This window comes from Bactrocera tryoni, chromosome 4 (genome assembly GCF_016617805.1).
Source record: "Bactrocera tryoni isolate S06 chromosome 4, CSIRO_BtryS06_freeze2, whole genome shotgun sequence".
Taxonomy (NCBI): domain Eukaryota; kingdom Metazoa; phylum Arthropoda; class Insecta; order Diptera; family Tephritidae; genus Bactrocera; species Bactrocera tryoni.
This window is the reverse complement of record NC_052502.1, coordinates 76,254,595-76,277,569: the sequence shown is the minus strand read 5'-3', so window position 1 is coordinate 76,277,569 and position 22,975 is coordinate 76,254,595. Positions and strand designations below refer to the sequence as shown.

General features: G+C 39.3%; 3 protein-coding genes across 9 annotated transcripts; all 3 read right to left on the bottom strand.

Moving 5' to 3' along the window:
* Nucleotides 1-115: 115 nt before the first annotated feature.
* LOC120774325 (UDP-glycosyltransferase UGT5-like) lies at nt 116-17,113 on the bottom strand. 7 transcript variants are annotated; one of them, XM_040103869.1, is made up of 2 exons: nt 16,401-17,113; nt 116-1,453 (listed from the first exon to the last, which is right to left on the bottom strand). In XM_040103869.1, exons 1-2 carry the CDS (start codon nt 17,084-17,086, stop codon nt 550-552), a joined length of 1,590 nt encoding a protein of 529 aa, XP_039959803.1. In that variant the 5' UTR covers nt 17,087-17,113; the 3' UTR covers nt 116-549. The 7 variants fall into 7 exon arrangements, with proteins under 7 accessions (XP_039959803.1, XP_039959808.1, XP_039959806.1 ...); XM_040103874.1 differs by lacking the exon at nt 16,401-17,113 and adding an exon at nt 13,251-14,019; XM_040103872.1 differs by lacking the exon at nt 16,401-17,113 and adding an exon at nt 9,850-10,657.
* A 930-nt stretch (nt 17,114-18,043) lies between these two features.
* LOC120774691 (UDP-glucuronosyltransferase 2A2-like) lies at nt 18,044-18,730 on the bottom strand. The gene has a single exon (XM_040104421.1). The coding sequence runs from the start codon at nt 18,728-18,730 to the stop codon at nt 18,044-18,046; it is 687 nt and encodes a 228-aa protein (XP_039960355.1).
* Nucleotides 18,731-20,700: 1,970 nt separating this feature from the next.
* Nucleotides 20,701-21,372, bottom strand: LOC120774690 (UDP-glycosyltransferase UGT4-like). The gene has a single exon (XM_040104420.1). The coding sequence runs from the start codon at nt 21,370-21,372 to the stop codon at nt 20,701-20,703; it is 672 nt and encodes a 223-aa protein (XP_039960354.1).
* Between the last annotated feature and the right edge of the window lie 1,603 nt (nt 21,373-22,975).

Here is a 22,975-nt window from a genome sequence, read left to right as displayed (position 1 = left end):
AATTAAGCCAGAATTATTTTGTAGTTTGTACTTTCAAACTAAATACAAAACGCGAATATCATAATAAAGAAAACTCATACCACATTTATGTTTACAAATAATAAAAACGACGGAGTTTTTATTTTGATTTCAACTTTATTACTTTGCAAGTGCTTAAATCATAGTGAATACTTAATCTTAATTTTATCATCTCATCACACACACTTCCAGCTCTTATCTCTCAGTATATGAGAGGAAATGCGGGAGAGACCTTTGAAAGTGCATTCACGCTTAAATATATCTACATATATCACATATATAAAGTATATAATATATACATATGTCACTTTCATATGTATTTACGTTGTAAATACACAGTACTAAAATCTTAAGGCCACTGCATCCGTTTCTTAAATGACTAAATAGTAATGCCTTTATTTACATTGTTAAGCGTATTTGGCATTGTTACTTTCCACACCTTCTATCATCTTCATCTTCTATCCGTTGTCGACTTCGCATCTCTTTCAGCTCAACAGAGCTATTATCTCTGTTTTACATTACCTGTGTACACTAATTCTGCTTTGCCTTTTCCACTTTTGGCAATTTGTTTTTCCTTCCACGACAGCAAATGAGCTTGCATACTTTTACGATCACTACCGAAATGGTGAGGACGATCGCGAGCAGAAAGCCGATTACGTCGAGCGATAACAATTGCCAACGATTCATATGAACTGCCGGCGATTGCATATGCTTGGCGCCCTTGTGTCGCAGTACATAGTCCACCCAATAGACAACCGTTTCACGCGGTGTCATCGGCCTATCGCGATACAGACGTGAGAATGTTTGCACTGCCTCTTTGTATTTGGGATTGTTGAGTACATCCTGTATGGCATTGTTTAGACTCTCCTCTGTCAATGTTAAGTAGTCAACGGCGAGACCGTAGCCGGAGCGTTCAACATTTACCATATTCGATGGCTGATCGCCGAATAATGGTATGCCTACCATGGGCACACCATGATACTGTGACTCCACAACGCTACCCATGCCGCCGTGTGTGATAAATAGCTTAACGTTAGGGTGCGCGAGTACGTCGTCCTGCGGCAACCAATCACGGAAGATGATGTTCTTCGATTCGCCAGGTAGTTCGGTTGGCGACCATTTCCATAAGACCTTATAAGGCAGTTTTGAGATAACATTGAACATTATCTTTATTTTTTCCTCGTTCAGATGGGAGCCTTTTATGTTGCTGCCTAAACTGAAGTAGATAACACCTTCTTTAGATTCATCCAAAACTTTAGCGATGTCGGTTGGTAGAGGATCGGGTTTTTCCTTGATTTGTATGCCACCAATTTCAATTAGGTTGGGCACATTAGGACGTATGGGTCCTTGGCTGAAATGGTGGTTGGTGAAAATGAGTGAGACGTTCTTGCGCACTTCGTCGAGTGGTGGATAACGGTCCGACGGAAAGTTGTAACTAAAAAAGGAGTAAAAAGAAATAAAAATTAATGCTTGGAACAGAAGCTTACAATTTGTCCAAAGATTCTTAAATCCGTATTTTAATCAGTTTGAATTTAACTAAAATCTAAATAAGATACCTCCAGAGAACTAACAAGCAACTTAATTCTTATTATGACCAGAAAGTAACATAAACTTTCACAAGATGCAATACTTCAGGCGGAATATTTCTTAACTCGGCCGATAAGTTTTAGAAGAAAAGAGTTCACGATAGTCCAAAGAAACACTCGCAACGAGTTTCAGAGTTAAACAGTGTATTACTTAATTATAATTACGACTTTCCTAACATTAACCTTGAAACCTTTGGCCACATTACCTAACACCCAAGATCTCGCGATGCAATCTAATCATAAATTGTGTTTAACTTCCCTTGAGCTTGAAGGGGTTTAACGACCGAAAATGCTCACTCACTTGTTAGTTTAGTGAACTTTTGTGTCACTTTTATTTTCAAAAATCTTAAATTTTAATCGTTCCGCCTTTAAAGACTTTCCGAATTTTACACAACTCACTGATAATACTTTTGCGATTCCCATTCCACCAGGAGGGTCATATAATATGTTTCAAACAGGGCTACGATAAAGTTTTCCACTCGTCCCCAAAAACTCAACGGTTGTTTGCGTTCGCTGAACAAAGTCGGCACATAGGCGGACTCTATTGGATTCTTAACCAAATTGTGTACGGCGAAAATCGGTTGGACCATAAACGAGACCACAACTGGAACTTTAAAGTGCGCACCCAAACCTAAATGAAAGTCGTTCATGAAGTAACCCAAAAGGAGCAGATCGAAGCTGCCTTCGCCATGTGTGGCGAGAAATTGCCGCAAACGCGGATTGGCAAAAGACTGATTTGCCAACTTTGCTACCTCCTTAATGAAATATGGATAGCGTGCGATTAACGATTGCTCTTTTGTAACCAAACGACTTAGGAACTCCTTTGGAAACAGCGGTAAATCCAATTGTATGTAATTGTATTTCGTCAACTTGTAAGGATTCTTGGTCGAAGACAGTACAGTAACATTATGTCCGGCCTCGGCAAGCGCATTCGCGACGCCACAATGTATAAAAAGATGTGATGGTGAAACTGATGGAAAGAAACCAAGAATACGTGCAGAATGCACCAAAGCTGGAGGCGCGTTGAAACCGCCAATAACGAGGACGATAAATACTGCGATAGTTGCGCGTGCAGACATGTCTAAAGCGCGACGAAGCTCTGCGTTACTGAGTGGATCGCGTGTCTAAAGGTGACTGAGTGGTTATTAATTTGCGTGCATCCATATCGTTTTTATTTGTATTAGGTAGGACTATGTCTTGAAAATATTTACGCAAGGATTAGCACTCACTGATACCGCTCAACGATGTTAATCAAATATGTAGAACGTTGTAAGATCATCCATTAATCGCGATATTTGCTTATGCCCTTGGCTGCTGTGTAAATCAAGTTGCATGCTGTGAGTAAAGAGTAAAAAGGCAGTGTGTTGAAAAAGGCTTGTCGTTTGCGATAAGGTGGCTTAAATATAACAGACGCTGTGAATTCAGTATGGTCGAACTAGTCTTGGAAACAAAGAGCTGTTGATTACTTGTTTTGATTTACAGTTTTAATTAGATAAGAAGGAATATATTTCTAATTGCTTTCACTAGCCTATAAAATATGAGAAGTTGATACATTTTTATTTTTGTAACTCTACAATACCCTTTAGAAAATGCATCCCTTGTTTTAAAAGAGTTTAGGCTTACACAAAAAGGGAGGTCTACTGCAGAAAAATACTTCGTATCTCGAATTTTTTCTTGTCCTTGACAGTTTTTTTTACAAATCTTTTGGTATATCGTTGTTTGAACTCGGAATCTGAACTTAGTCACTAATTGTTTGTATAAATTTCACTTAGATGAACCACTTATTGGCGAAAGACCATTAAATTTGCTGCCACTAGAGTTATTAGCGTTTCTAAAATCAATATTAACAGCAACAACAATATCAGCCTTGAAATATAAAGCAGAATAACTCTTGCCAACAGGTGCAACTTTGGACTGAGTAGGCAATTGTCAAGTAAAGTGCTCTCTCGACGACAAAAGCCAAATCATATAAGTCACTCGTAATTCCCGTCCTGCTATACGGTGCAGAAGCATGGACGATGACTACATCTGATGAGTCGACAGATATATGGTCCTTTTACTTTCGATCAAAAGTTACGCCTTTAACCCTCTAAGAAGCACCCAAGTAAGGCCAAGTCATACGTTTAAACTCAGTAACATTGAACATTTTGTTGGTAACCTACAAGCATAAGCGACCTCACTACCTCCTCAGAATTGTTTCACAATCTCACAGGAGGTCGACAGCAACAGAACTCACTTATAGTATTTACTTCCTTGATAATCCTGCATTGTCTGGATCACAATTTCTTCGATCATAGCGACAATCATATTCTTCACACGTTCCAAAAACTTCATTGGCTGCACCAAATAGCCAAATATACCCGGCACGTAAGCGGTCTCACTGGGATTACCCACGAATTTGTTCACCGCATAGATCGGCTGTATCATGAACGATACCACAATGGGGCAACGAAAATGTCCCGCCAGACCCAATTGGAAATCGTTCATGAAATAACCGAACAGCAACAAATCAAAATCACCCGCATGATGTTGCCGTAGAAATTGTTGTACGCGCGGGTTGTGGTATGTTTCATTGGCATTTCGATTAATCGCAGCCAAAAAGGAACCGAAACGCCGCCAAAACGGCTGACGTTTGTCGACAATATCACTGGACATGAGTGGATGGTCGCCTATGATTTCCAATTCGATATATTTGTATTTCGCTTGTTGACGCACATTCGGCCCGGACGCGATGACGGTGACGTCATGACCGGCCTGCGCCAACGCATCAGCAACGCTGCAATGCACAATTATGTGCGACTTCGAGGGTGAAGCGAAGAAGCCCAGTATGCGTGCTGCCTTAACGCAGGCCGTCGGATGCACGCTGAGCACAAAAGAGAGTGCGATGAAGGCAGCGGGTAGCCAGTTGGTGCGTTTATCATGCCGGCTCATTCTTTGGCTTTTGTTTTATTTTTATATTTTCCTTTTCCACTAATAAACAAATACTTTGTGACGCGTTTAGATTTCGGCGCGCGTAAAGTTGTTGTGCGCGTTTGCGCTATGTGTCGAATACTAAGTGGTAGAACTTGTTTTCGGTTAGCATAAATACGCTGTAGGTAACAAATGGTCAAATGACAGACGCAGCTGACTTTTGAAATTTGGAGATATACAAATATGTATGTAGCCAAACCCCATTATATTTTAATTACTCGTCTAACAGTGTGTTTGGCTGAGTCAACCTGTTAGTGAGACAAACATGCGCTGAGGTGTTGTGGACTGATACATTCGGAATCGATACTGGTTATTTTTTGTAAAATAATTTTAATAATTTATTTTTTGTTAAAAAAAAGTAAAGTGTATCGAACTGAATTCTACTGGTCGACTTGTATCATTGAAGATGAAGTCATGTGTAGAAGTTCATGCAAGTGAGGAAAGTTCTGTGATTGCCATTCACTTGGGAATGGCCAGAAACGATTCTTTTACATATGGTTGAAGCAGCTCACGACTTCCTCCACAGGGTTGTGCGCTGGGTTTTGACCCGGTTTGTTGCTAGCGTTTACTCCCGATCTGGCGTTCATTTTGGGACACCCTTTGTATCGCTGGATTGTTTCCTCCCAATTTCAGACAAAATATTACACTACTTTTGAGTAGTAAAATCATTCTATATGCAACATTTTTGAACTAGTTAAGAGATAGCCCCAAAGCTTTTATACAAAAATTAGTTTTGCTGTTGAAACTGCTCGAATTTTCTCTACTGGGATATAGTCAAAAATAAAAAAAAAAATAGCTTACTGAATTTTCGTTGCTTCTAGTGGACTGCTCGTTACGAACAGAGAGTTTTCCGGAGAAACTAAAAAAAAAGTCAATGCCCAAAAACCTTGAGATGAAAGGTTGCCATACTATTTATTACTCGTGTCTGTATTAACATTCGTCTTCAAACATATTTACGTTGTTGTGAATAATTATAAACCTGTTCGTCAGTAAAAATGAACGCTTTTATTAATTACAAATAGACGCAAGGCAATCAAAACAGACACTCAAGCCAAAATTAATTGAACTTTGTGTTATATCATATATTTATACATAGAAGCAGCTGACTAATGATAGTAGAGGGCACTTGTATGCCATGTAGTTAACCACTACTCAGTCTTGTGACGGACAGAAGTGCTTAAACTACTCGCTTGCTCATTTAAAATAATAGAAGAAAGAGAGCTACATCTGGTTTGAAACCTACAAAAAGATTCTATATAAGCCGCAGTATATAATCTGCCGAGCATTAGTTTTATGAGCTTCACTAGCAGTTTAGATTTGAGTCAGGCAGAGACTGAAACCCGTAAGCGCCGCAATTTGCAAGAAATTTTTTCCTTTTTTTGAATTTTCAATTTCAATTAAGTCTCTATTTTACAATATACCACTACTTAGGCGCAACACTTCTTGACCTATTTCTCAAATGATCAGTAATTAATTACGCAAACTTAAAAAGCGTGAGTTTTCAGTATAGAGTAAAGATTTTGGAATGACGAACTTACTCGTAAATCTTTGTTTGAAAATGTATACCGAGTTCTGCCATGTGCAACTCCATTCCTACGGAAATAAAGTTTTTCACACGCGACACGAAATTCATCGGTTGTCTTTGTTTCCCCAACACAGTCGGTGTGTACGCAATCTCGGTAGGATTGCCAATCAAAGAATTGAGTGCCATAATTGGTTGTTTCATATAAGACACAATTAATGGACATTGAAAATGCGCCGCCAAAGCGAAAGTGGCATCGTTCATAAAGTAACCGACTATGACCAGATCAAAATCGCCAGGTCCGTGTTCCCGCAGCAAGCGTTGTACGCGCGGATGTGTTAGGGAATCGTTCGATGCAGTGGCGATCATCTCCACTACATTAGCGAATTTATAAAGTATCGACGAACCCACCATCGCACTAGCGATTAAGTTGTCTTGTGTTTTGCGTTCAAGTTCTATATACTTGTACTTCGCTTTGGGAATCACATTTTTTGAAGCGCCGTAAACAGTAACGTTGTGCCCCGCTTCTGCTAGCGCGTCGGCGACTGCGGCATGTATGATCAGATGAGATTTCGAGGGTGACGGAAAGAAACCCAGTATGCGCGCGCTATTTGTTAAATCAAAGCACGTGGCGACAACACCGATAAACAGCAGCAGGCAACAGAATCTTAAAGGCGACATGACGAATGCAAATTGCGTAACAGTTATTTAATTATTTTCTCTATCGATTTCGACTACTTAATTGTTCACAGTGTACTTTGCTTTTCCCCGTACTACGTTCTACGCGTTCGAACGAACAAACGACATCTGAACTGAGAGCCGAAAGAATCTTACGTACATGGCGATGACCAGCAAAATTGAGAACTAAGAACTACGCGTTTACCATGATCGCAAGCGTCGAGTGTTTCTCTGCTTTCATATGTACAAAACATATCGTTCAGTAGTCGTTGATGACTTAAGTGACTTAAGTGAGCGGCAAGCACAAAGCCACATATGTACAGTATGTTTAACAATTAATGGGAAGTGGATTTTTCAACTATATGGCAGTCTAAAAAGTCTTTTCGTATTGCTAATCAAATTTAACTTATTTTTTTATATTTATAATGAAATTTAATGAACCAAATATGTAACATTTTTGTCGACCACTTTTTGCCATTTTTCCGCTAAAGACATTATTCCATCAGTATAAAACTTTTCTGGTTTCTCGGGGAAAACTGCGACAAGTAATTTTCACAGGCTTCTCTTGAAGTGAACTTTACCCCATTAAGGGTGTTCGGCATTGACCGAAACAAATGGTAGTCCGATGGTGCAAGGTCAGGGATATATGGTGAATGCATCAAAACTTCCCAGCCAAGCTCTCACAGGTTTTGCCGAGTCAACTAAAGATGTGTATGGTCTATCGTTGTCCTGATGGAAGACGATGCCCTTTCTGTTGATCAGTTCTAGCCGTTTTTTCGAATGCTTGCTTCAATCTCATCAGTTGTTGACAGTAAAGCGTAGAATCAATCGTTCGACCAGGCTGGAGTAGCTCATAGTGGATGATTCCTTTTCAATCTCACCAAACACTCAGAATAACCTTTCGAGGCGTCAATCCTTGCTTTGCGACCATTTGTTAAGCTTCACCACGCTTGGATCATGATCTTTTTCGCACATTATTGTCGTATTTGATTTACTTTTCGTCCCCTGTTACCATTCGTTTCAGAAATGGTTCGAATCGTAAAAATATTAATTCAGTCTATTTAATTTTTCACAGACATTTCATGTGGTTCCCGAAAATCGAGCTTATTTTTGTACCCAGCCTTTTTTAAATGGTACGAAAACGTTTGATGTTAAATGTTAAGTTCTGATGTCATGGCTGCTTATGTGACGGTCCTGGTCAATCTTTTCCATAATTTCATCGATTTTTTCGTCTATAGGTCGGCCAGAGTGAAGTGCATCTTTCACATCGAAATTTCTAGAACGAAAGCGAGCGAACCATTGTTGTGCTACACGAACTAAGCTTGCGTGGCATTCTTTCCTTTTTTATACAAAAATTTCAAAATATAGCGAATTTCTTCATTATTTTCACTTATTTTTGAACAGCTGTAACTTTTTTCAACTTCCCCGAATTTAATTTTTTTTGGGTAAGTGAAGCTTAAAATCTCACATTTCCACTTTCCACACTATATGGTATGACACAATGTGATTGGGGGCACTGGAGATATATGACTGCAAAGGCATCTATTGACAAAATAGGATGAGTCGAACTTTTCGGCTACCCAAGATAGTATAACGGCCTTCGGACGTGCGCCATATTCAACTTACATCAAAAAAGAGTGTCAGGTATCTATACGAGTATAATTACCCCAGATTTTGACGGAGCGACTTGCTCGAGAACGGTTACATTTTACCATGAGCTTCTGTTTCAAAGAGCTAAAGTAGTAAACGAAGTTATCTGGGCCCTTTTACCATACATTCTCAATGTAATGAAGATTTTCTCTGATTACCAGCTGCTAAAGACAAGGTTTACGTCTGTCTTTTGTAGCCGATTACTATTGCGAGCGTTATGATGGACACAAATAATAGGAAATCTCATCGGAGTTCCCCACCCATCTATGTATCTTTTTCATAGGCTCTATCACACAGAACATGACTATGGGGCATCTGAAGTGTGCGCCCAAGCCAAGATGGAAATCATTAATTAAATAAGTCATAAGCAATAGATCGTAGTCGCCTTCTTGAGAGGTTTGTAAGAAGTGTTCCATTTTCGGCTGTGCCAGGGTTGCATTATGTACACGTAACATGGGTTGCACTACACCTAGGTATTTATATGTTGCCATGTTTGGAATATTTATGAAAGTTTTCAAACACAATTTAATGATCGAATGGTTTTATCTTTGTTTTGTTTCACTTTTAGTTTGTTTCACTTTTTGAATGGAATAATCTTTGGTTTTAGAAAATGTTAACCTCCGCCTTTGTTAATAAAAAATATTTCGATTTGATTTTGGTTTTACTTTTTCTTTTATCTTTGAATAGGTTATCACACCGCATTCACTCGATCAATTATTTGAGGAACTGTATATCTATGTAACGGTTTTAATTTTCACTTTCACTTTTCAGTGTACAAATCAGGAAGAAATTGATATAACGGGACAAAACTTTGCACGAATAATGCCCTTGGTGTGTGGCACCTTATGACCAAAAATTGTTGAAATCCAACAAAAACTGTTCAAGTCTCTAGGTATCGAGTAGGTGGTACCTAAAGTCGACTTTTGTTCGAAAATATTGGTCAATGTCTGAGATACATAACTGAAATTCAGCGATAATTCATCTCTGATAATGCTATGTATGTATGTCAAAAATAGCTTGAATCGGATCAATACTTCCCTTAACTCCATACGTATATCGGCCAATATGGCAGTTATCCCAATGAAAATAAGAGAGCGTGTTTTACTCATAACAGAGCATTTTTGTGCCTAAAATAGACAAATTTGAGCGAAAACTTGGCCTAGACCCTATATAACAAATACTAAGATTTTCGAACTTCCGGGTGACTTTACTCAATATAATTGGTTTTACACCTTAAAGTATTTCCCTGGATTTGATTCTTGCAAATTGCAGGAGTACAAGATATTCGGTTGCCCCGAACTTAGCTCTTCCTTATTTGTTTTCACTAAAATGGTCAGTAATTACTTATATAAATTTAAAAAGCGTGAGTTTTAGTAGCGTAGCGTTCTTCAGTATAGAGTAAAGATTTTGGAATGACGAACTTACTCGTAAATCTTTGTTTGAAAATGTATACCGAGTTCGGCCATGAGCAACTCCATTCCTACGGAAATAAAGTTTTTCACACGCGACACGAAATTCATCGGTTGTCTTTGTTTCCCCAACATAGTCGGTGTGTACGCAATCTCGGTAGGATTGCCGATCAAAGAATTGAGTGCCATAATTGGTTGTATCATAAAAGACACAATTAATGGACATTGAAAATGCGCCGCCAAAGCGAAAGTGGCATCGTTCATAAAGTAACCGACTATGACCAAATCAAAATCGCCAGGGCCGTGTTCCCGCAGCAAGCGTTGTACGCGCGGATGTGTTAGGGAATCGTTCGATGCAGAGGCGATCATCTCCACTATTTTACCGAATTGTTTATAAGACGGCGACGAACCCATCGCCATACCCGCGACGAAGCTTTCATTTGTTTTGGGCTCAAGTTCTATATACTTGTACTTCGCCTTGGGAATCACATTTTTTGAAGCGCCGTAAACAGTAACGTTATGTCCCGCCTCTGCTAGCGCGTCGGCGACTGCGGCATGTATAATCAGATGAGATTTCGAGGGTGACGGAAAGAAACCCAGTATGCGCGCGCTATTTGTTAAATCAAAGCGCGTGGCGGCAACACCGATAAAAAGCAGCAGACAACAGAATCTTAAAGGCGACATGACGAATGCAAATTGCGTAACAGTTATTTAATTATTTTCTCTATCGATTTCGACTACTTAGTTGTTCACAGTGTACTTTGCTTTTTCCCGTACTACGTTCTACGCGTTCGAACGTTCAAATGACAACTGAGCGCTATTTAAAATTGGAAGCACTTATATAAATATAGTGAATGTTGGTTGAGCACTTCAGACGAAATTGATAAGTTTTATCTAACTATTTTTATAACTTCAAGAGTGATTTCCTAATTTCTTCAAACACTATCGGCAGGTGCTCATGGCTGGTAAAGTTTTTTTGTGTAAATATATTTTGTATGTTAATATTTTGACCTTACTCTTCATGGCTGATGTAATAACTGAACTGAGAGCCGAAAGAATCTTACGTACATGGCGATGACCAGCAAAATTCCGAACTAAGAACTACACGCTTATCATGATCGCGAGCGTCGAGTGTTTCTCTCGTTGATTAGACTTCAAGTGAGCGCCAATCACAAAGCCATATACGTACAGTATGTTTATTAATTAATGGAAAGTCGAATTGTTAGACTATATTTTGAATGAGAAATATTTAAAAAACATAACTGACAAGCAATTTCTATTTGTGTTCTACGTTCGGAAAATCCACTAACTCTTTACTCATAAGAATTAAAAAAATACTTTTTTAACATACTGTGTGCTGAAAAATCAACGCGTCATGCCCAATAGATATGTAAAATTGTAGCGCAGACGTTAGGCGTTGCTTGTTTAGATCCTAGTTAAAGCAACTTTTTAAACTATAGAATGATTATCAAAAAAAAAAAAGAAAACGTCTCTCTCAGGTTGGATTAGCGGAAAACAAAATATATATATGTATATAACGGCCTTCGGACGTTTGCCATATTCAACCTACATCAAAAAGCAGTGTTAGGAATCTGTACAATTACCCCAAATTTTGACGAAATGACCTGCGCGAGAACGGATACATTTTACCATGAGCTCGTTTTTCAAAAAAAGCAAAAGTAAACGAAGTTCTCTGCGCCCTCTTACCATATATTCCAAATGTAATGAAGATTTTCTCTGATTACCAGACTGCCTAGATTCCTGAACTTCTTTAAATGGCCCGAAAGGCAAATTTTACGTATGTCTTCTCTACCTGATCTTTCACAATAATACAAATAACTTTAATTCTAGACACTTACTTGTAGAATTCTTTCATTGATGTCTCTATTGAGCCACACAGCATTAAACATTCAACAAGGTACCACAAAAAGTTTTTCACTCGTTGAAAGAAACTTAATGGTTGCACCATACCGCTCATCTGTAAGGGCACATAGGAAATCTCATCGGAGTTCCCCACCCATCTATGTATGCTTTTCATAGGCTCCATCACACAGAACATGACTATGGGGCATCTGAAGTGTGCGCCCAAGCCAAGATGGAAATCATTAATTAAATAAGTCATAAGCAATAGATCGTAGTCGCCTTCTTGAGAGGTTTGTAAGAAGTGTTGCATTTTCGGCTGTGCCAGGGTTGCATTATGTACACGTAACATGGGTTGCACTACACCTAGGTATTTATATGTTGCCATATTTGGAATATTTATGAAAGTTTTAGTCAATTCATTGCTAATCGCCAGTCCATCGATTCGTAGGTAACGGTATTTAGCGTGCGGGTAAACGTTCGTGGTGGCACCAAGCACGGTTACATTGTGGCCGGCTTCGGCCAGTACTTCGGCCAAAGCACAATTCATCAACTGATGCGAACGCATTGTGGTGGGGAAGAAGGCGAGTATGCGGGCGCATTCTCCGCTGAAAGGGCTGCTCGAGAGCACGAGCAAAACGCCGAACACGACAAATGACACAGAAACAGCGGTCATGCTAATAAATTTATTAACTGTACGCGAGCACGGAAATGAGACTACTGAGTGGTTCTTTGAGTAGTATCAGCTACAAGTACCTGAAATATGATAAGCGCTCCAATGTCGCGATATCAGTTTATTGTTTTTTAAACCTTATCTAATGGTTTTCTCTTAATAGATTGTAAATACATAGTAGCCCAATATAAATAAGCCTAAACATTAACCACTTGCAAGATCACCTTAAAGAGCTCTCAACAGCCGCATGTGAAAGTCGCCTGAATAAACTGGCTTTTGTTATTTTTTATTCGCCCAGGTCACATTACCGCATGGTTTTGAATCAATAAATAAATCAATTACTATTTCCCCCAGAGACATTAAATTGTATCCCCAACGTGGTATGAGAGGGCTTTATGGGAGCCGATGTGAAAATTGGACGACGGGCGTGACACCGTCCCTTTTTGGTAAAATCTCATATCTCGGGACCCGACCGACTGATTTCGACAAAATTAAGTACGTGGCATTCTCCTTAAATATCTATGTCACGGTTTTAGTTTTTAAGTTCCACTTAATTCTTTCACTTTCCAATGTACAAATCAAGAAACAATTAATATAACAGGACAAGACTTTGCATGAATAATGCCCTTGGTGTATGCCACCTTATGACGAAAAATTATTGAAATCAGTTATCCCACTGAAAATAAGAGAGCGTGTTTTACTTATAACAGTGCATTCTTGTGCCTAAAATAGACAAATTTGAGCGAAAACTTGGCCAAACGTAGCCCTTCCTTACTTGTTTGTTCTCAAATTATCAGTAATTAATTATATAAACTTTAAAAGAGGTGTTTTAGTAGCGTAGCGTTCTTCAGTATAGAGGAATTATTTTGGAATGACGAACTTACTCGTAAACCTTATGTTGAAAATGTTGACCGAGTTCCGCAAAGGCCATCTCCATTCCTACGGAAATAAAGTTTTTCACACGCGACACGAAATTCATCGGTTGTTTTTGATTTCCCAACACATTCGGTGTGTACGCAATCTCGGTAGGATTACCAACCAAAGAGTTGATCGCTATAACTGGTTGTATCATAAAAGACAAAATTAATGGACATTGAAAATGCGCCGCCAAAGCGAAAGTGGCATCGTTCATAAAGTAACCGACTATGACCAAATCAAAATCGCCAGGCCCGTGTTCCCGCAGCAAATGCTGCACGCGCGGATGTGTTAGTGAATCGTTCGATGCAGAGGCGATCATCTCCACTACATTAGCGAATTTATAAAGCATTGACGAACCCACCATCGCACTAGCGATTAAGTTGTCTTGTGTTTTGCGCTCAAGTTCTATATACTTGTACTTCGCCTTGGGAATTACATTTTTTGAAGCGCCGTAAACAGTAACGTTATGTCCCGCTTCTGCTAGCGCGTCGGCGATTGCGGCATGTATGATCAGATGAGATTTCGAGGGTGACGGAAAGAAACCCAGTATGCGCGCGCTATTTGTCAAATCGAAGCGCGTGGCGGCAACACCGATAAACAGCAGCAGGCAACAGAATCTTAAAGGCGACATGACGAATGCAAATTGCGTAACAGTTATTTAATTATTTTCTCTATCGATTTCGACTACTTAGTTGTTCACAGTGTACTTTGCTTTTTCCCGTACTATGTTCTACGCGTTCGAACGTTCAAACGAAAACTGAGCGCTATTTAAAATTGGAAGCAATTATATACATATATTGAATGTTGGTTGAGCGCTTCGGAGGAAATTGATAACTTTTACCTAACTATTTTTAAGAGTGATTTTCTAATTTCTTCAAACACTATCGGCAGGTGCTCATGACTGGCAAAGTTTGTTGGTGTAAATATACTTTGTATGTTAATATTTTGACCTTACTCTTCATGGCTGATGTAATAACTGAACTGAGAGCCGAAAGAATCGTTCGTATCTTTGCGATGACCAGCAAAATTCAGAACTAAGAACTACACGTTTATCGTAGATCGCGAGCGTCTCGTGTTTCTCTCGTTGATTAGAACATTGGAAAGTCGAATTGTTAGACTATATTTTGAATGAGAAATATTTAAAAAACATAACTGACAAGCAATTTCTATTTGTGTTCTACGTTCGGAAAATCCACTAACTCTTTACTCATAAGTATTAACAATATATTTTTATAACATACTGTGTGCTGAAGGATCAAAGCGTCATGCCTAATATATATGCAGAATTGTAGCGCTGACTTTGGGTGTTGTTAGTTTAGATCCTAGTTAAAGCAGCTGTTTAAACTATATGTAGAATGATTATCAAAAGAAAAAGGTCTCTTCCAGGTTTGATTTGCGGAAAATAAAATATATATATGTATATAACGGCCTTCTGACGTGCGCCATATTCAACCCACATCAAAAAGAGAGTCAGGAATCTGTACAATTTCCCCAGACTTTGCGGAAACGACCTGCTGGAGAACGGATATATTTCACCATGAGCTCCTGTTTCCTTTCGTTTCCTAAAGTAAACGAAGTTCTCTGCGCACTATTACCATACATTCTCAATTCTATGAAGATTTTCTCTGATTACCAGCTGTTTAGAGCCTTTAACTTCTTTAAGTTGCCCGAAGGACAAGTTTAATGTATGTCTCCTCTACCTGATTACTATTGCGAGCGTTATGAGGATTGTTAGTTACATTGTTGTCGGGAAAATCTTTCACAATAACATAAATAACTTTCATTCTAGACACTTACTTGTAGAATTCTTTCATTGATGTCTCTAACGAGCCATACAGCATCACACTTTCAAAAAAGTACCACAAAAAGTTTTTCACTCGTTGAAAAAAATTTAATGGTTGCATCATACCGCTCAACCGTATGGGCACATAGGAAATCTCATCGGAGTTCCCCACCCATCTATGTATCTTTTTCACAGGCTCCGCCACAGAGAACAAGACTATGGGGCATCTGAAGTGTGCGCCCAAGCCAAGATGGAAATCATTAATTAAATAAGTCATAAGCAATAGATCGTAGTCGCCTTCTTGAGAGGTTTGTAAGAAATGTTGCATTTTCGGCTGTGCCAGGGTTGCATTATGTACACGTAGCACGGGATGCACTACACCTAGGTATTTATATGTTGCCATGTTTGATATATTTATGAAAGTTTTAGTCAATTCATTGCTAATCGCCAGTCCACCGATTCGTAGGTAATGGTATTTAGCGCGCGGGTAAACGTTCGTGGTGGCACCAATCACAGTTACATTGTGACCGGCTTCGGCCAGCACTTTGGCCAAAGCACAATTCGTTAACTGATGCGAACGCATTGTGGTGGGGAAGAAGGCGAGTATGCGGGCGCATTCTCCGCTGAAAGGGCTGCTCGAGAGCACGAGCAAAACGCCGAACACGACAAATGACACAGAAACAGCGGTCATGCTAATAAATTTATTAACTGCACGCGAGCACGGAAACAAGACTACTAAGTGGCCTGTGGTTCTTTGAGTAGTATCAGCTATGAGTATCTGATATATGATAAGCGTTCCAATGTCGCGATATCAGTTTATTGGTTTTGAAACCTTATCTAATGGTTTTATTGGTTTCTGAAAGTCGCCTTATGTTATTTTGTATTACCACATTACCGCATAGTTTTGAAATCATCTGTCACTCCAAAACCTTTATTTTTCTTCTCATACGGAGTCACTTGCGCTCTGGCCGGACAAGACTCTTGCTTTTCTTATATAAAACTAGCGTCCTACAAGTGCACCGCAAGATCATCAGGCTGTATCACTTCAAGCCTTGATAGTCACTTAAGTAATGATCAGACAAGGCTCCTACTTTACTTATATAGAGATAGCTTCTTACGAGATTACCTTAAGATCACGGATTCGACAGGGGACAACGTTTTATTTCCGACTTTGACGAAACTTTTTTCCGTTTGGTTTTAAAACAATTAAAATGATTATTTAATGACCGGCTAATCCCGTCAGTTGTCGTTCCGCGAAATCTTACACAATTTTGATGAACAATTCACTACATCTACGGTACCTTTAAAATTTCAACCTCTGCTGATATCTTACTTGTAAATCTTCAGCATATTTATTTCAATAATCGGCAATACGATCCATTCATCATAAAAGGCGGCCAAAAAACTCAAGACACGTCCCCAAAATGCCAGCGGGGCTTTTAGGCCAGTGAACAACGATGGCACATATGCGCTCTCCGAGGGATTTCCGACTAAACGATTAATAGAAGTGACCGGCTGGATCACAAAGGATATAATAGTCGGACAACCGAAATGTGCGCCAAGACCTATGGCGAAATCATTGGCTGCGAACCCCAGCAGTACCAAATCAAACGCGCCCGTGCCATGTGTATGCAAGAAATCCTTCATCTTCGGATGGCTCAGTGTTCGATTGGCAGTGTTGGCAAAAGAAAGCACAAAATTGAATAAGTTGAAATAAATGGGTTTCTGTGCGTTGACCAAATTTTGCAATACGTTTTGATGCGACGCTGCAGCTTCGGTCAGTTTGATTTCTATGAATTTGTATTTGGCATTTGGATAGACGTTGTTCGAGATTCCGATTACGGTGACATCGTGACCAGCGCGTGCCAAGGAGTCGGCGATGGCAGAGTGTATGAGTGTGTGCGACTTAGATGGCGTCGGAAAGAAGCCGAGTATACGCGCCGCGTTTATGTGGCTGCTGCAAAGTGCTAGGCAGAGAAGAATCAAAACGTGCAGAGCGAATATTTTGCAACCGTTCATTGCCGCTACTTTTTTACATTAACCGACGAAAAGTTTAAATCATACTAAATGGTTTTCTAAGATGCGCCATGTGATATACTAGTTATTGTGTAAATATAATTATTAAGCATTTAGGGCGTATAATGAGAAGGTGTTAGTTGATAAGCGTATTTATGGAATGTGTGATACGTTGTTTTGGGTAGCTTAACAAGTTAAATAATCGACTGTAGCTTCGTCAAGACGAATTGCGTAGAAAGTGACGATGTTGCGTTTAGTCGTTATGTGGCAGCTGATCGAGGTAAATGAGCAACGCGTTCCTGCACGCCTGCTAAGAATTCTGATTATGAGACCGAACATTTTCGCATTGCCCATTCAAAATATTCTCCATTAAGATCTATATTCTTTTGCGTGAGTTTGTATGCCGGTTCATCTAATGCCTGTGATGGCCTCTGTCACACCATAGGTCAGATGGCAACATTACTTTGAGCACAGCATCAATAGTTTCCGGAACAATAACTGATTTTGGTCTACCTTTATGAAATACGCCTTGGAGTGATGTATGACCTGGATTGCATTCATTATCATCGTGAAATAGTGGTCCTAGATAGAACTTCATCACCAAAAATTAAATTAAGTTGCTGAGCTAATTCTCGCCGAAAGTTGTAAAAACTAATCGCACGAAAATTCTCGCGATTTAATTTCATTTTGGCCATGATGAATATTTTGAGTTACTGTAAAAAACACAAATAGCGCTCGTATATCAAAATGTTCTTTACGATAAAGTTGTCAATTGACAGTTGCCAGATAGCAACACTGTGGTGACAAATCCCGAAATCTAAAAGGCAACCTACGTATTGTATCTAAATTCATTTATGTGCTCAGTCTCTCGTAGAAACTTCATAACAACTCTTGTATCAAGAAAATTATATTGGGTTTATGAGTTTATGAGGATCGTAATATAGGCCTTAACTTTATAACTTACTCATATAACTTTTGTGTGCTGTAATCCAAATAGGGCACTAACACGTTTTGCTCGAATTGCGTTACCAAAAAGTTCTTCACTCGTTCCATAAAATCCATAGGTTGTTTGAAAGCACTGATAAATGATGGTACGTACGACAACTGTTGGGGATTTCCTACAAATCGATGGATTTGTAGAGCTGGCTGTATCACCCAGGTCATGACAATGGGACAACGAAAATGTGCAGCTAAACCAATTTGATATTCGTTCATAAGGAAACCGAAGAGCAACAAATCGTAATCGCCGGCACGACTGTTACGCAAAAACTCACGCATCCATGGATGCAGCATGATCTCATCCGCTCTGTTCATATATTGACGCATTCGCACTGTGACGGTCTTCAGAAAGGACATACGCCCATTAACCACATCGAACAAAGTTTTCGCATACTCCACGCTGACATCGCTGAGCTGTAGTCTTATGTGTTTGTAGCTAGCATTTGGGTAAACATTTTCGGTAATGCCAATTACGGTAACCTCGTGACCAGCGCGTGCCAGCTGTTCGGCAATGCTGCAGTGTATGAGCAAATGTGATTTGGTGCCGGTCGAAAAGAAGCCGAGTATGCGGGCAGCATCCGCTACCGGTACCAGTCGGACTGGCGCTGATATAGTGAAAAATATTAATAATAACTTCGCGTTGTTCATCCTGTGGTGCACACTAAAGATCTACTTCAGTTCAAGGCTTGCAATAAACTAGACATTGTTGCGGTTGAGTCATTTCTTCTTACTATGAACTCTGCTTTAGTTGGTGTGTTTGTGATAAGAGCAGCTTTGCTGATAGAGTTTAAGAGTTTTCTTTACTGAATCGCGAATCGAAGATAATAGTGAACAAAGAAAGCATTTGTATGTTTGGCTTAGTATATTTATAGCATAAATGTTTTTGTTCGAAAAAGAAGTAGAGAGTCTAAGATGCAGATATGTAATTCTTTTTGGGTAACTACATACATATATGGTTGAAAATACATGCATATTTCTGCACCGTCGGTTCTCTAACTATCCGAAGTAGTGTACGCTTTTATATGCAACAATGTGCATTCATTCTGAAAAGAAGTTTCATCTATACTCGTATTTCGGGTCTTCTGCCTCTTGCTGTTTTAACTGCTTCTCGTTTGCCTGTGCCTTGTTAATCTTAAGTCTTGTTCTTAAAATAGCTTCAGCTATTAACTTTCTCTTGCAAGCTGGACTACAAAGGTGAGGAAAAGCTGCTTTCTTTTTGAACTTGGTTGAAATGTACAACTCATCGAAGACGACCTAACATGAATGCAGAGTTGTGGATATTTCTAAAATTTCTTCAGTCAGATAGTCCATTACTTTCAAGCACAGTACACTCTCAATAGAAGTGCCGTAACTCGTTTCAACTTAAGGTATTCATTTCATTCGGCAATCACGAAGTTTTTAAAAACCTTGTCTGTCTCCTTCCACATTGGCAACTCATTCTTATTCAATATAGATTAGAGCTCGTGAACTTTTTGCAACTCGTTGCATATAAATAGACTGGAGCACATAAACTATTTGCCGAATGCCAATGAACTTGACGCATAAAGAGATGAAAAATTGATGGTCATGGCCTTATCTAAAAAAAATGAAAAGGAATCGGTGATAAGAATGCTTCCAGACGACACAGCTCTGTACTGACTATACTATAGTATATACATATTTCGGTATTTAGTACTCAGCGGCACTTGCCGTGTTATCTTTAAGATATTTTCGTCTCGTTGCTATTTTTTGCAAATAGTTTATCAGCTCCAAATACGGTGGTCTACACAAGTATGTAAACCACCAACACTGAAGACTTTGTTTCTTCCACTAGCCATGTTATCTAAAAAATTATAGATTAGAACCTGTCTGGCTCGGTCTGAAATGCAAGAGGTGGGATTATGACTCAACATATTTCACGTTGACTATTGTATTTTTAAGTAGATTGTAGCACATAATCTGTTTGACGTATGCCAAAGCAAGTAAATTGTAAGCAGAAAAAACAAAATTGTTATGACCTTAGGTAAACCAGTGAAAGTATTGGCGATAAGTATGCTTCGACGTGACTCAGCAAGTTTCATACTGACTGCATGTATATACATACAAGTATACATATATTTGTAATTGTTTATTGAGTTATTGGCACTGGCGTGTTATCATTTACATATAGTGCGGTGGCTCCAAAGTACAGTGGTTTACAAAATTAGTCGATTCTATTTAGTAAAACTTAAGTCGTAAAAAGGAATAAGTTACGGATTTCGATGTAAAGATAAATTACTGCTGCTTAAATAAGTGTATGTCTAAGCGGTTTTATATGTGTGTGTGTAAATTTGAACTACCTCATAGTCAAGCCTCTTATAAGGAGAGAAGAAAGGTTGGGTTATGAAAATGCGTATTTCTAATGAGGTCAATGTACTTTCGAAGGGTGGCGGAAGCTATACAGAAGCAACATATCGCAAGGTCAATTAGAGAGCGAAACGGACGTTATATTATTGGCTCTATTGACTAAATACGAAAAGACTTTTTCGACTAACCAATATTAACGCGCTCAAATTGACGATCTGCCTATATTATATTTCTTCTGCAAACTCTTACATTTCACGTCTCATTATTAGGCCTTTAACTCCCATTTCTTGTACTTACTCATATAATTGTTGCGTGCGGTAGTCCAGATACGCCATTAACGCAGACTCTAGCCATGTTGTAATGCAGTTTTTCACTCTTTGCAGAAATTCCATCGGCTGCTGAAGATGACTGGATATGTTCGGTACATATGCCATTTCTAGCGGATTACCAACAAGACCGTTGACTTGCAATGCCGGTCGCACTACCCACAAAACCACAATGGGACATTGAAAATGCGCCGCCAAGCCCATCTGGAAGTCGTTCATGACATAAGCGAAGAGCAGAAGATCAAATGCGTTCGCATGATTTTCACTTAAAAACTCACGCATTTTCGGCTGCCACAGCGTCTCATTAGCCATGCGCAAGTATTCTGCGGTTGTGACAAACAAGCTCTTTACAAACGAGTGCCGAGTATTAATCAGACTATTTAGCGTTTTGTCATCTATAATACCTCCATCCGGCAGTTGTAAGTGTATATATTTGTATGTGGCATTCGGATAAACATTTTCAATAACACCAATCACGGTGACGTCGTGTCCGACGCGCGCCAACTGCTCGGCGACGGTGCAATGGAGCAGCATATGCGATTTGGAATATGTGGCGAAGAGCCCGAGTATGCGCGAACCGGCCGCTACAGAACAGGTGAGTACCGTTATTATTACAAAATTCAATTTTGTTATAAACATTGTATTTGCGCAAAATTTTGCGCCGCACGCGTGTGTTTTTTTCGATATTACTCTCACGTAGTTGCAGTTACACTGCGCTTTTCTGCGCTTGAAACTTGTTTAATAAGAAATGCATTCGTGCCTCTGCTCTGCCAATTTTTATGTGCGCGTACAGGAAGAACGAAAATATTTTGATAATAACGCGTTGCTGTGTCAGTCTCACGCAGTTAAACTCGCAAAATCAAGCAAGCGTCGGTCAATCAACTCTGTTGTTGTTGTAGCGATATGCCTGTGGTGAATATCAGTAGGTGATGGTACGCAATTAAGAAGTGCGCGAGTCGAGCAAGTTCTTGTTAGTTCGTATATAGCTGACAGTCAAAAGATCACATGGTCTCTTATTCGAATCCGTTGTATCGAACTATATATTCGCCTTTTATATGTTGGCCTCTAAAATTAATGAAATTTTCTCCCAGCGATCACTCTTTTGATATCTGAAAAAACTCGCGTTATTAGTGTAGAGAAACTGTTGATCTGGAATGTCGCTAGCTCTTGCTCGATAAATAGTCCAGTTCTAACAGAATTTTGTAAGATCCAGTTTATTGCTATTGAAAACTTTAGATGACGTCAGGTTGATTGCTTATGGTATCCAATATTTGCTATTCATACAGATGTGGTGTAGAGGTTTTGGTGTGAATTGCTTCCCTGCAGTTCATCAAGCACTTACAATCTAGAATATAGTATAAAGAATCTCACAGGGCTGATTACATTTCGGCTTTCAGTATAAAAATAACTTCTAGAGAAAGTTTAAAGCTCTGATAACTCTAAAACATTGCTCTTCCAGGCTTTGCAATGCATTAGTACTCAAGTAGATAAGTTCTCTCTATGTCTGATTTACTTCTGATGACTTAACCAGATATATTTAAATCGTGGGGAAGACTTTAATTTTTATTATTAGACAAGCTCCAACCTAGGAACCATTTTCTGCCATATTTCAACAAAACCACAAGAAATTCTGCCATTTTTTAACCCTATCCGTGCGGTATGAATCAATTATAAGTGAATTCGTCCAAGTATTGTCAATTTTGCGGTTCCCGAGCATTTTACTTGCGTATTAAAACATTATCAATCATACAACATCTTCTACAATCTCCCATCCAAGGAGCTCTCGCATAACATTCCTCATAATTATCAGTAGACTTCCCTTATGAATGCGCGAAAAGCGTTCAATTAAATTATTTAACGCCAATACTGCGACCGGGTCTCGGCGCAATTTTAATTGAACATTATTCAATCATTTGTTCAACATTTATCCACACGCGAAGCAGGCTTAACCGTGTGCCTGGGCATACAACTGCTTAACGGCAGCGGCACAACGCTTACAACTCGAATTTCATTGTAGAATTACTTCCTCAGTGAACTTATTGTTGACAAAGCTGCCGTTGCCGTGTGAATTAAGTGCATAACTGCCGCCTGGCGGTTCGTGGGTACAACCCCCAGCCGAGAGCTACGCGTTTGGAAGATAATATTCGAACTTCCGAAAGTTTTTCAGACGTAAAGAGTTGCTCTTGAGAGTCGCTTAGCTCTGTGACTTAGAGTTTGTTAAATATTTTTCCGTTCACACAAG